Source organism: Episyrphus balteatus, chromosome 1, assembly GCF_945859705.1.
Source record: "Episyrphus balteatus chromosome 1, idEpiBalt1.1, whole genome shotgun sequence".
Taxonomy (NCBI): Eukaryota; Metazoa; Arthropoda; class Insecta; order Diptera; family Syrphidae; genus Episyrphus; species Episyrphus balteatus.
The window spans coordinates 160,623,325-160,636,657 of record NC_079134.1 but is presented as its reverse complement, the minus strand read 5'-3'; the positions used below and the strand labels follow the sequence as shown (position 1 = coordinate 160,636,657).

At 32.2% G+C, this 13,333-nt stretch overlaps 3 protein-coding genes across 4 annotated transcripts; all 3 read right to left on the bottom strand.

Annotated features, from left to right (window-relative positions):
* Positions 1-2,335: 2,335 nt before the first annotated feature.
* Positions 2,336-9,362, bottom strand: LOC129905625 (GTP-binding protein 1). Of its 2 annotated transcripts, none has more exons than XM_055981153.1 (6): positions 9,207-9,362; positions 4,346-4,660; positions 4,108-4,288; positions 3,884-4,047; positions 3,647-3,825; positions 2,336-3,587 (listed from the first exon to the last, which is right to left on the bottom strand). In XM_055981153.1, the coding sequence occupies exons 2-6, from the start codon at positions 4,551-4,553 to the stop codon at positions 2,337-2,339; spliced, it is 1,983 nt and encodes a 660-aa protein (XP_055837128.1). In that variant the 5' UTR covers positions 4,554-4,660; positions 9,207-9,362; the 3' UTR covers position 2,336. The 2 variants fall into 2 exon arrangements, with proteins under 2 accessions (XP_055837128.1, XP_055837129.1); XM_055981154.1 differs by lacking the exon at positions 9,207-9,362 and adding an exon at positions 7,787-7,941.
* Positions 9,363-12,190: 2,828 nt separating this feature from the next.
* LOC129921494 (protein NCBP2AS2 homolog) lies at positions 12,191-12,564 on the bottom strand. The gene is made up of 2 exons (XM_056003336.1): positions 12,392-12,564; positions 12,191-12,332 (listed from the first exon to the last, which is right to left on the bottom strand). Exons 1-2 carry the CDS (start codon positions 12,562-12,564, stop codon positions 12,254-12,256), a joined length of 252 nt encoding a protein of 83 aa, XP_055859311.1. The 3' UTR covers positions 12,191-12,253.
* A 5-nt stretch (positions 12,565-12,569) lies between these two features.
* LOC129921493 (mediator of RNA polymerase II transcription subunit 9) lies at positions 12,570-13,333 on the bottom strand. Its single transcript, XM_056003335.1, has 3 exons — positions 13,023-13,333; positions 12,799-12,862; positions 12,570-12,735 (listed from the first exon to the last, which is right to left on the bottom strand). Exons 1-3 carry the CDS (start codon positions 13,166-13,168, stop codon positions 12,571-12,573), a joined length of 375 nt encoding a protein of 124 aa, XP_055859310.1. The 5' UTR covers positions 13,169-13,333; the 3' UTR covers position 12,570.

Below are 13,333 nucleotides of genomic sequence, written 5' to 3'. Positions count from 1 at the left end.
TTCGTATTTTTGATTTATACATGAAATAAGAAGAAATGCAGCCCAAGCAAATGCAGAAACATTAGTATTTAGTGGATCTGAATGGAACAAGTCGAAATATTGAGGCTTCCACCCACCGTTTTCTCAAGCTAACCCGGTAAGTCCTATGGACGTTGGAGAGTTGTAATCGCTTCAAAATCGATATTTATAACAGCAAAGGATTGTTCCGTTATAGAAATAATTGGATTAATAACAAGCTTTCGTGGAATAGCCTTTTTTCCTAATATAGTATTCTCTTGGTACAAGGAGTACACAGCAAGGATTATGTGGGTCCTGCAATGTCTCATTCCCAATCAGTTGTGGAAAAGGGGTCAAAATTAAGTTCTTTAATATTGCTTTTCGGGAGCGTAAGTCCATCAAAACCTGTAATGCATGTTTTCTATGAAGATGCATAGATTGATTTAGTCTTATTTATATTTGTTTAAAATAAAAAAAAAATGCATACAAAAATCCAATACAACCAAACATTTTCTACATTAAAACAAATGTTATTGCAAATAAATAAAATGCATTGAAAATGAGATTTTTAATGCAAATAACAATTTTTTGCACGGAATTGCAAATGCATAGTCAAAATCATAAGAAATTCGACAAATATGGAAAAAAAAAATAATTTAAACCCTTTGGATTGATTTTTAATGGAAAAATGTTTGCAATAACATTTTTTAATGCAGAAAATGTCTAGTTTTTCGAACAAATTTCGTAAATGTTTATTAAAAAAAAAACTAAAATTTGTGAAAAAAAAAAATAAATTCCCAAATGATTTTCAATTTCAAAAGTTAAAGTTTTTTCTCATTTGAAATAGGTATTATGTTGAATTAAATTAAAAATGTTTGATGTTCTTGTTTGCATTAAACACCTTTTTCAAAAAGGTATAAACCATCTTTCTAGGACCATGGGCTTAGTCAGGACATGCATGTTTTATTTTATTTTTCATGAAAATGCTTGTTTTAATAAACCCAAAAAAATGCATGACCTGACTAAAAATTGCATTTTTTTTACATGAAACCCATACTTGCCCTATAGAACAGTGTAAATATTTAATAATTCTCAAACAAAAAAAATCAAAAAGATGTTTCATTTAATTTGTATAAAAATTTCGTAGAAATCGGCGTCGTTTAGGAAAACGTAATAAATAAAAAAAAAACGTTCTTTGGGAATGGGAAGTACCGTTAATACCTAATGATTTTTTTTTTTTTGAGAAAAAAAGTATTTTATTTAAAGATAAACATTGTTTGAGAATTAAAATGTTTAAAAATTTGTATATGGCAGATATCGTTACTTTTTGTCCTAATAATAATTCTAAAAACTCCATCATAAATACATGCATATCAAAAAAACCTCAACTCAATTCTTGTTTTGAAAGTTAACAGACTGTCTATCTAGCTCTGGTTTGATTCCTGCTGGCACACTTTAATTTTTTTTTACACCGAAAAAAGTGTTTCTGAGTAAAAATTATAAAAGTAATGAAATTCTATTCTAGAGTTTGATCGAAATTTTGTTTGGTTTATTTTAAGATGGTTAAATGATAAAAAATTTAAAATATAACTGCTATGTCGTTGGAAGTTTGTACTCATAATTTGAAGAGATGCTTGGCAGCCATTTACAGTTTTTAGCTGACTTTAAAAAAAAAACATTTTTGTCGACCACATGAATCGAACACGAACCTCTCGCTTTGTCGTACAATTTATTATCGTTTTGGCTAAGATGGTACTGGTTTGTATCGTTAATCTCATTTGTATCGTCAATAACAAAATTTTTTTAATAATTCATATATGTATTTTCATTTAAATAGTCTTACCTTTAAAATCAAATCAATATTTAGACGGATGTTTTTCCACACACAAGACACAACCACCTTCAACCTCCATCTGTTTTCTGCTCAACTATGCAACTGATGAGCAACTAGTAAAAGACTCGCATCCAGAACCACTTATTGAAGTATAAACTCTTCTTAACTGAATTCAAAAGATTGTTCAAATTTAAATTTTTATTTCATTTTCCAATTCATATTACTCATTTTTTTTTTGTTGTCTTTTAAACATTTTCTTATTTAAAAAAATGTTAAAAGTTTAAAGAAGTAATTGCATTTGAACAAAAAACCGAAAAAGAAAAAAAAAACGAATTTAGCAACGCTAACTTTAAGCAAAAAACAAAACTTTTTTTCTTTTCTTATGATAAATCCTTATAAACTTCCCACCCGCTATGCGCCGAGAAAATATCTCCACTTTTTATTTTTTTGTATCAAAATCACCGATTCTTTTACTCCCCTTTTACTTTCGGTCATCACCTAATTCTTACTGCACCTTGGCAGAGATATGTGAAGTTGATTGATTTTGTGACGTATTTTGTGACGGTGTCGTCGTAGCTGATGCTGAATTAGACGAAACTCCTCCTCCTCCTCCTCCACCGCCTCCTTGTGACCCGGTTGGTCGTTTTGTTCGCTTCCCACCACGCACATTCGAACTGGAAAAGTCTCTTTTGTCTACACTGACCTCCAAAACGCCATCCAAATTCTGCTTATGATCAGATTGCTGTTGATGTTGCTGATGATGATCTTTAGATGCTGCAGCAGCCTGCACATTTGGATTCTGATTCTGCTGGCCACGTGCTTGCATTTTATTCGGCTTTGGTCGGTGCTGGACTGGTACTGAATTGGTAATCGGTTTTAAAACATTTCCAACTGCTTTTGTTCGACCTTCTCGGAAGACCATTCGCTGGCCCGGTCGAATGTACTCCGGATGCTTGATGAATCGGAATTTCACATGAGCCTTATCTCCTGTTCGGAGACACTCCTTGGACATTGTCAGAATGGAGGCTGTCTGTCTGATGCTACCACAATGGACCATTGCTTGGTAGCGCGATGATATCGTTGTAGGATGGTGTAGAACCAAAATCTCTCCCTCAAATTCCCAACATGCATGTGGCTTCAATTCCGGACTAACCATAACCATTCCTTTTCTTATTTGAGATCGTTTGATTTTCTTTAGCGAAAAACTAGCCGTCTGACCACCTCGCACTTCTTTCACATTCATCCTCTTTCGGTGGATACTCTTAATGGCAATGGGTATAAACTGCCCAAGTGGATCTGGTCCCAACATTAAGACATCGTTCAACTTAATTACTCCCTGTAGACAAGTACCAGAGACTACAGTTCCCACTCCTGGCACAGAGTATGTATCATCGATTTGGAATTCAGCTGGTTGATCATCCTGACCAGCCATTCGTGTGCTCAACAAGTTCAAAAACATCTTTAGCAGATGAAGATTTTCTCCAGATACATTGGAGACCAAAAATATGGGACATAGCCTTTCAGAGACAAAATTTGTTGCACTCAGGACAACTTCGTCTGGAGTCTTTACCATAACCGGAACTTTTCGACAACCTTGTGATTTTAGGATCTTAAAAAGTAACTTAAGATTATCTTGTAGAACATTTGGAGGACACATATCGATTTTGGTCACAACAACAAAAACAGGAACGGAGAGAGCTAATGCGAGGCCAAGATGTTCCTTTGTCATTCCAACAATACCAGCATTTGCTCCAATCTAAATAAAATATTTAAATTTGTTAGTCAAGAATAGAGTATAATCTAATTGGAACTTACCATCAGCATTCCAAAATCTGGAGCATGTCCAGTCATTCCAAAGACAGTGGTCTTAAGATAGCGCTCATGGCCTGCCAAATCGATGAATGTAATTACCTTGGCTGACTTCTCACAGATCTTAACCCAGTCAAGAGTTCCATGATCGGGTTTGTTTACCACGTTTCCTATGCTATCAAATCCTTAGAAAAAATTAACTTGTCAGTTAGTATTCTTCATAGGAATCAATTGAATTCGAACCTAAAATATCATTTCCAACGGAACTAGTTCGTCCGCTTTCCATTTCGTGTTTGTGACGGAATAGCCTCTGTCTGGCATGACCACGTCCATTATCCAATTCCCCATGTGTCAGAACTCCCAGCAAAGTGGATTTTCCTGCATCCACATTACCAACAACTGCGACTCTAAATACAACCCACAATATAATGAACTAAATTATCGTTGAGTGTATCTAAATTCCTTACCGGATTTCCATAAAGTCCGATGTGTCAACTCGTTTTCTTATCAAATATTGCCCAGTTAGACCTTTCTCACCTTTTCTTTGTCTTAATAGAACCATATCGGCGTCAATAGTTGTTGCAAGAGATTGTAAAGTGGCAACAGAAGCTGAATATTCTTCTTCGTCAAGTCCACTGTCGCTTCCATCTAAATCAAAATCATTATTCATATATTTAAGAATTTTATTTTTTCTTATTGTTTTACCTTCACCAACACCAATCTCATAAATAGTTTCTCCTCGGCTGTCTAGAGTACGTTCCTCAAGACGTTTCCTTAGCAATTCATATTGCTGTTCGGTGGGACTAACGAGGACATTCTTTCCACGAATAATCGTATAGTCCACCTTTGGATTATGCAACATCTCGTGCATATCTGCTAGTTGTTTTTTAGTCGGTGTCCCTTGGTTGTCCATTTTTATAATTTTTCTTTTTAATTTTTCTTGTTTTGTATTTTGGAAGTTCTTGATTTATTTTTGTTTAAAGAACTTTTTGTCAAAATTGTTCATTTCCTTGTTTGCTTCTGGCAATGAAAAATTGAAAATGAAATTAGAAAAGACATAATTTATATGAATTGGTAGCACAATGGAGATGGTGAGTGCGCACAAGGAATATGATAGGACGAGGTTCGAATCTCAGAAGCAGGCAGTATATTTTTTTTTATTAAAATAAAACTTTTTCATTATTTTATCCATAGTTTAGGAGTTTAATATTGATAAAAAAGTCAAGTGTTATGTCCCGAAGTAAAAGAAAACTCAAAATAAAAAAAAAATTCTCCTTTAAAAGTAGATCGTTTTTAAGTTTTGAGGTGTATCACAGACACAGGCCGGAATGATTTTAAATGTTTAATGTTAAATGTCTTATGTTAAAAGTGTTATGGGTTTTTCAATCGATGTACATAAATCGAAATAAATATAAATTTTATTCGCATTCTTAATATCATTTTTTTAAGTAAACATGTAAAAAATTGGTAAGATTTTTTGAATCGCAGTATATTTTGATTTAGCCCTATTTTGCTATCCAATTCAAGTGATTTTCTGTAAATTTCATTGAAAACTTTTTGTTTGAAAAATTGTGTGATTAATTGTGATTAATATCTAGCTCAGCTCAGAATTTTTGATATTTTTTTATTTTCAAAATTCCCTGCGATTTAAAATAAAAATTTAATCTATTGCCTCATTGAGTATAGTATTGTCAGTATTTCTGTTGTGTTGAAATACATTATGGTCCATTTTCTTCACTCGGAGTTGAACATAACTTGAGAATTTTTAATATAAAAATTCTCAAGTTTCGTTCAACTCCGAGTGAAGAAAATGGACCTATGTCGTTTTCGATTTGCAGTTTGGAAGCGTCCGGAATTATTCAGAAGCCTTCTGAAAGTGTTTTATTAGCACAAATATGACAGGCAGAACAGAATTCACTCAAAAACACTAATGTTTAAATAATTAAACGTCAAACCAAATTTCCTAGTCGAAAGGCAAAACAAATTTTATTTGATTATTCACCAATACAAATATAAAATTTCAGAATTGGGTGAAAGCGATTCAAAGTGTTTTATTAGATTTCAGAAAGATTTTTTTTTTTTGCGTTTAAGTCATTTTTTGATCTCTCACCTAAACGGGATATAATCTAATTTTTTTTAGTCATGTAAAAAATTTGTGTGTGATATTAAAGATGATCGAATAATTTTGGACAAAGAGCTTTCATCAATTGGTACATGTCTAATTGATACAAATAAAAGAAAGTCATAACAGATGGGAACTTTAATTTAATGAAAATCGTATGTGGGTATTTTGAGGTATTCAAGAGTGAAGTTTGTATTGCTGGAACATTTTTCATCGAATATTTTTTCGTATAACATTAATACAGGAATCGTTAAGAGAAACAGATGAATCAAAAGAAAAATTTAAAAAAATCAAACATCTACAATAGTCGGAAAAAGTATTTTAATAAAATGAACATTTTTCTAACTGATGCGAATAATCTGTAATGGTTAAATATAAAATAAGGAAGTTGACGGTTATTTAATAAGTATATTATGGTGAATCTCATGATGGTCAATGTAAGTATTTTTACAAACATTCTTTTTCAATGTTGGTAAGGTAAGGTAATGCATTTTACGTGTGTTTCAAGCACGTATAAAACTGACTGACTTCTTAAGGCTCCGATTTGTAAAAAAGTGGACAAAACGGCAGAACTAAACATTGAAATTAGTGCATCTTCTGGTGCAAATCATAATTTCGGTGTGTCTGTTAAAAAATCTGTGGAGGACTGAATTTATCGCGGGAAACTATAAATTACCAAATATGAAAACACAAAAATATAATTACAAAACTATTTAAAATTTACCACAAATGGGCAAAAAATGAAAAAATGTACTAAAAAAAATAGACCATTTTGATGAATTCACTTTATAACCGTCAACTTCCTTATTTTATATATAACCATTACAGATTATTCGCATCAGATAGAAAAATGTACATTTTGTCAAAATACTTTTTCCGACTATTGTACATAGATAAGAGTTTCTGTTAAAGGAGTGGAGAGATTTTTTTATTTGACGTAGAAAAAATAAAAACTGGTTTTTTTGAAGTGATAAAGTCTTATAAATCGACGAACGGCTACATGTACGAAAAAGTGACTCATGCAGACGGAACAGGCCTGAGCCTGTTAGGAGGGTGGTATATATTGCAATTTCATCTTAAAGGCCAAGCAATATGACGCCAATTCCAAATTAAGACAGGTTTACTTAAAAAGAGTCAGCAGTTCAGGTTGTTTAACAGTGAAACGAGTTGTCTCTGGCACCAGACGTCCAGGGTTCGAATGCCAAGGCAGCCCAATACATTCAATTCCTTTTAGTTTTTTTTTTGCTTTCAAATAATTGTTTATCACGATAACACGTAAAATTATAGTCCGTATACCGAGTTAACAGACAACCAATGTTTTTTTTTTTTTAATTTACATTTGTCCCATTTTGTATGTGGCTCTCTTTCATTTTTAATAACTACCTATTTTCTTTGTATACTAAAATCTTTCATTTGTCGGTCTTTATTGGGTTGTTCTATATTTTTTAGTTTTTAATTGAGCTATAAAAATAACTGTGCGACTAAAATTATGTACATAGCTTGTAATAATATCAAAGACAAATTTAATACATTTCTTTTGCTATTGTAATGCTTTCGCCATAAATAAATATGATTTTAGTTATATAAATAATATTTTTTGAAATTTGTGTCTTTCCATCCAAAATAATTGCCATTAAAAAAAAAGAAGCAAACAAATCACAAGACTTTTGTTTTATCTCACATCTTTTGCCAGACTGACGTGATTGCATTTATTCTCCGAAGCTGTGCTAATATCATAATATTTTTTATTTTTTAAATTTTGACCAACTGTTTAAAAACTAATAAATTCGTTAGTATTGTATCGTATAGCAGGTTTTGAAAAAAAAAGAAAAAATTTTTTCAAATATCGTGTCATTCAAACAATAGGTTTTGAAAAGCCCTTTATAACTTGAATTGCTGATGCAATAAATTACCACCAAAAAGAAATTAATACAATAAATTAAAAGATGCACAAATCACAAATTCATTTAATGAGTATATCTATTACAAGTATTTAATTTTATATTAATTAGGTCAATAGATACCTTTTGTTTAAGTTTGAATATAATTCCGACGACGCCGGTGATAAAATGTATAATATTTATTATTATTATTATTAATATGTTTTCCTTCCATCGAGTTTTAACTTTTTGCCGTATCAGTGGTTAACTGAAGACTAAACAAGGGAAACGTATGATTCTCGCTTTATATAGATTTTTGTGTTAGATTGGTTTGTGTAGTAATTGTAAAAGATGATGAAATTGTTACTCTTCTTGAGAATATTATATACATACACAAACACTACAACAAAAACTAATATCTTTAAGGGAATCCCGAATAATTCCTCTTTTGATTTGTGGTAACCACAAACATTTCACATATTTCTGTCTGTTATAAAAAGCTCTAAGAAACTACCTACATATTTAAAAACAGATGTGACTACCACAACTTATTGTCTTCAACTCAATTAGAATAAGAAATCAATTAAATACCAAAATAGGTAACCTAAGCAAAATACGACTGAAAAAGAACATAAATACAATTTAATTGAATTGAAATTAAATATAGAATCATTCGAAATGCTTCCAGACGATTCCAGATTGTCAAACAAAAAATGATTTAAGATTATATAAAAATAAACAAAAACAATGACAAATGCTTAAAAAGAGACGATAAAAATAGTCATCAACTTGTTCATTTCTTGTATCGATAAACAAAGAAAATAAAAATGAAAGAAAAAATATTTAAAATTCCTTTCACCTTCGACGTCATCAATTTGTTATTCGCTCTGAATCTCAAAGTAATTTTGTAGCAATTTCATAATTCTTATAAAATCTCAAGATGTTAAGCAACTTGGCAAACACGTAAACGTTGCAACGTCTACTGATTCTGTTTGTTTTACATAAGATTTTGTGTGTAACAACAATTAAAAAAATGCATTATCGACAAAATAAACAATCAATTAAAAGATTAGATAAGGCAAAAGACTAGAGAAGGTTTTAAGTCTATTTGGATTATGCCTGAAGGAGGAAATAGTAAATAAAAACAAGAACTTCGAACCACGTCCGCACCAAAAAGAAAGACAAACCAAAAAAAGAAGATACCAAAAATTTCACTTTCTACTCGTCGCCAGACTAAAAAGTGAATGATATTTACAGATGTGGGCTGTTGCAACGAGGGTTTTATGTTTTATGACTTTTAAAGGTTCCTCTTGTCTTTGAACGAGGAAGTTTCAAGAGATTGGAAATAAATGCAAAACCCCTTCTATTTTATTAGCGATTTTTGATTAGACTTGTTTAGTATATCAAAGTTTTGTTTGCCAAAAATTGTGGTACCACAAAAAAAAAGAGAAAGGATTTCCTTTGGGGTGACTGATGGTTGATTAAAATCAAAGTGAAGTGACTGACTACTTTTACTTTAATGGAAAAAAGGATACAATTGTTTTTTATTTTGATATGAACTTACTAAGCAAACAAAATATTATTTTTATCGAGTTCACGGCCAATGTCCTTTTATGTGTATTTTTTCTTTTTGGTTCTTTTTTGTGTATTCTTTGGATGGAATAGACAGAAAAAAAAACCAAAATAGATTTTTTCAACTGGGAGGTTTTTCTTTTTTTTTTTGCTTCCTTTTGACGTGTTTGTGTATATCTGTCAATTTGGCGTCGTCAACGTCAAATTTGAAGTTCAAATTTGTGCCGTTTGGGGAAAGTTGAGCGTAAAGGTAGGAAATTTGAGAAAGCTTTTTTTTTGAGGAGTATGTTCGTTGAGTGTAGTCAGCTTTATTGAGATTGGATTTTAATTTTTTAAACCATGGTTTAATTTTTAACTCATCGACTTCGAAAAAAAATTACCTGTGTTTTAACTTTTGTTCATGTATTAACTTAGTTGTTAAAGTAATGAATCTTAAAACAGACTTTTACCTCTGAATTTTAACCAATGAATTCTAAAGAGCGAAATAAATAGCGCTGTTCTTTTGGTGTATGGTAAAAACTACTCATGAGTAGATGATTTGTTCATTTACTATTAGAATGATAGTGGGTATTACTACCCCTTTGCCACCTCCAAAGAACAACCCCAAGGTTTGAATATTTAAACAACTTTCCCTTAAAGGCCACTACAACTCGAAAATTGCCTCATAAATTTACATTTAAAAACATCACGATATATAATACGGTGTCTGTCATTAAACTAAAGCTTATGTCGTTTTCTATTGACGAGAATCAGAATGAGATTTGTGAATTTGACAGCTGAAAGGGTGGGAGGGGGGTGGGGGGGAAAAAATCTCAGATTTCATGATCTATTTGCCTTGAGATTCCAAAAAATTAATCTGAGATTCAAAATTCTGAATCTGGATTTTTATTAAGTTTCACGCATACAAACACACGCACTTACACACACACTCCTCTGTTTGACATTTGTCTGAACATTTTGTTGTTTTATTTTTTTTTTGTACGCACAGATTTCGTACACAATTACAAAACTAGATTTTATATTCTATTTGCAGTGGAAAATCCGAGATTTTTACACAAAAATCTCAAAAGTCAATAGAAAACGACATTATTCAAAGCTTTGGAGTGGGTATGTTCGTTTGTAATTTATTTCATTTTCGTTTGTAAATTTTTTCATGTTCTAATAGGTATGTTTGATGTCCGCACTTCGGTTCTGCGAATGGTTAAATTTAGGTGTGTTTTTTATTGCGTCCGGGCTAAACTGGACAAAAAACGCAGTCGGGACTAAGCAATTTACATGTTGAATTTTGAATTCAAACACCTTAGCCTAATGGCTTAGCCCCAAATGCATTTTTTTTTTGTCCAGTTTAGCCCGGTGGTAATAAAAATCACACCTTTTAGCCTGGTACGCAGAGCGAGCAAAATTTTAGCTACCATACAAATTATCGAAAAAATTTAGCCGAGCTAAAATTTATGTATGGGAGCTTTAGCTCGGCTAAAATGTATCTCGATCTGCGTATCAGACTTTTGTCTACGCAATGACTGCGTACAATTATAACAAACGTTCTCAGTTTTAGGGACAAGAAGGAATATCTTATGGGGAAATCGGTTCTCACGCCTATTCTCAGTTTTTAGCTTCAAAACCAACATTATATTTATCTTTTGCCAGGATACTACTTCTTAATAGCATGAGAGATAATGAGATAATTTCGCAAATTATCTTTTCAAATGTCAAATCGTATAGCAAAAAAAAAAAAATAATTACAAATTTGAATTGACCTAATTTGCGAATATATCTCATTTGGACTGTAGTGAAAACAGGGGTCGAATCACGACATACGTTCGTTAACGTATGGCCGCTATCTGCCCCTATCTTTTTCTACTGATTAAATAAAGAGGGCAATAGTCAAAACTTTAACGTTGATCGTAATCGTGTGCTGTGATTCGATCCCAGGCTTTATGATTGATTCGAATAAAAATCGTGAGAAATTACATATGTATCTAAGCTTTTCTTCCTAAACAGCTGGCATGGCTCTTTAGATACTGTTAAACGTGGCCTTGAAATCTATTGGTACCGATTTGATGTTCCTGTTTTTTTTTCCAAGATCTTCCCTTATGTGAATATTTGGTCTGTGGTGAACTTTCCTAGTAAACAGCCTCACTGATAAGATTGTTGACGAAGGGCTTCAGATGTTCACATAATACTGGAGAGATGATCATATAGGCGATGTTAAGGAGACTGATTGTGCTCCTTTCTTAAGGATCGGACAGTCAAAATGAGATTTCATTCTGCGGGCATGCTTCCCTGTGACCATATTCGGTACATGAGTTGGTGCACACTCCAACCAGGTTGTCTCCTGCTGCTTTAAAAAGTTGACAGTAAGGCCGTCATCCCAAGCAGCTTTATTAGACTTAAGCTTGGATATGACTTTCTTCACTTTGCCCAGCTCAATATCGACAATCTGTCTTTGGGCGGAGTTGGTTTCGACACCGGTATTGTGGAGATTGCAGAAATGATTTCACTAAATTCTCAGCATCGCTTGCTACTCTTCTGCAATGTTTAATTGTTCATCTTTGTAAGCTTTAGTTCTAGGTTTGTTTAGGTCTCCGAGCTTTATTTCTGTTGTAGCATCCCTCTGTTTCCTTAATCGCTACTTTCTCGTGTTGCCTCTTTTTACTCCTGAGAAGCTGATGTTCCTCAGTTCTTTTTCGTTTATATAGCTCATTGGCAGCTGTTGCCCTTTTTTGCAGCTTTTTATGCCCTCTATTAAGCTGGATGTACATTCATCATTAATGTTTAAGTAAAAGCTTATACATAAAATGAACATTTATTTTCCTATCAGTTTTCAGACTGTTCAAAAAATTTGAAAGACGACATGAGATCAGTTGCCGTTGAAACCCATGACCCATACTTATGTATAAACCTTCGAACATCGAAGAAGTATTATGAGCAAGTACCTTATTACCGGAATTACATATTTTTAAAAACAACTTAAAATTGCATAGTAAATAAATATATTTTTTTTTATTTATCAAGACTTTATTATTTGTTTTATCTAGTTTACTTTTTCTTTTTAAGTTCTTCCTTAACACCTTCGATCTCTTGTTTCAGATTGTTATTAAACGTCCTAAAGAATTCCCTAAAATAATCAATAAATTCATGTTATCATACTCTCATCTTTCCTTTATTGCAACTCACCTAAATTTCTCTGGAGTCATGTTAGACAAACCACGTTGCTCTGCCATACTCTTCGTTTTAATCATCATTGCCACAACCAATTGGGCAGCCCTTCTCATCGGATAGCTTTCGGACATCTTCTGAATGAGTTGCTCATTGTTGGCCAAATAACGAAAGAGAATTCGTAGAACCATTTTGCTCTAGAATTGTATATTTTTGTATTTCTTTATTAATTGTTGTTTCAATTTAAGTTGGCTCTTGAGGAGCTCAAGCTTTTGGAGTTGTTCTTCTTTATTATAATCGATTCCCGGCAATTGTTTGATTTGATTGCGTGCACTTTCGAATCGTTTTTGTAATTCTAGAATCTAGAATGAATAGAATTGATTTTGCATCTTGATAAATTTATGATGAAATGTGAATTGTTTTACCTTTTGACTACACTCTTGGGATTCTCTTTGTTTAGCTGCGTTGTCAAGAGGATCCTTTTCCACACTGGAGTAAATGAAATTTTTGTTTTAATTTTATATAATGCACAAATCTATATTATATTAATCTATTTTTGCGGCATTTGACAATAAACAAAAGTGCATTTTTTTTTTTGTCTTTTTCTATTCTATAAATAAAAGAAAATCGAAATAAAAAATAAAATTACCAACGAATGATGTCGTAGATAACAGGCAAAAGTTCAATATCAAGTTGGTCGACTGTCAATGTGCCAGTGCCAGGTTCAGATGATGTATTGTTTGGATTAATTTGTTGGGGTTTATTATCAATCGATTCTGATGGGGAGAGGTCCATTATTGAAGGGGAAATCAATTCATTGTTTCATTGATTGTTAATAGATTTAAGGAAATATTACACAAATTGTAAATTTTATAGATAAAAGCTGGAAATGCAAAATTATCTTTGTTGGATTTTTTGTTTTTTGTTTGTTCGGTCAAAATGACAGCTGCAAGTGATGAC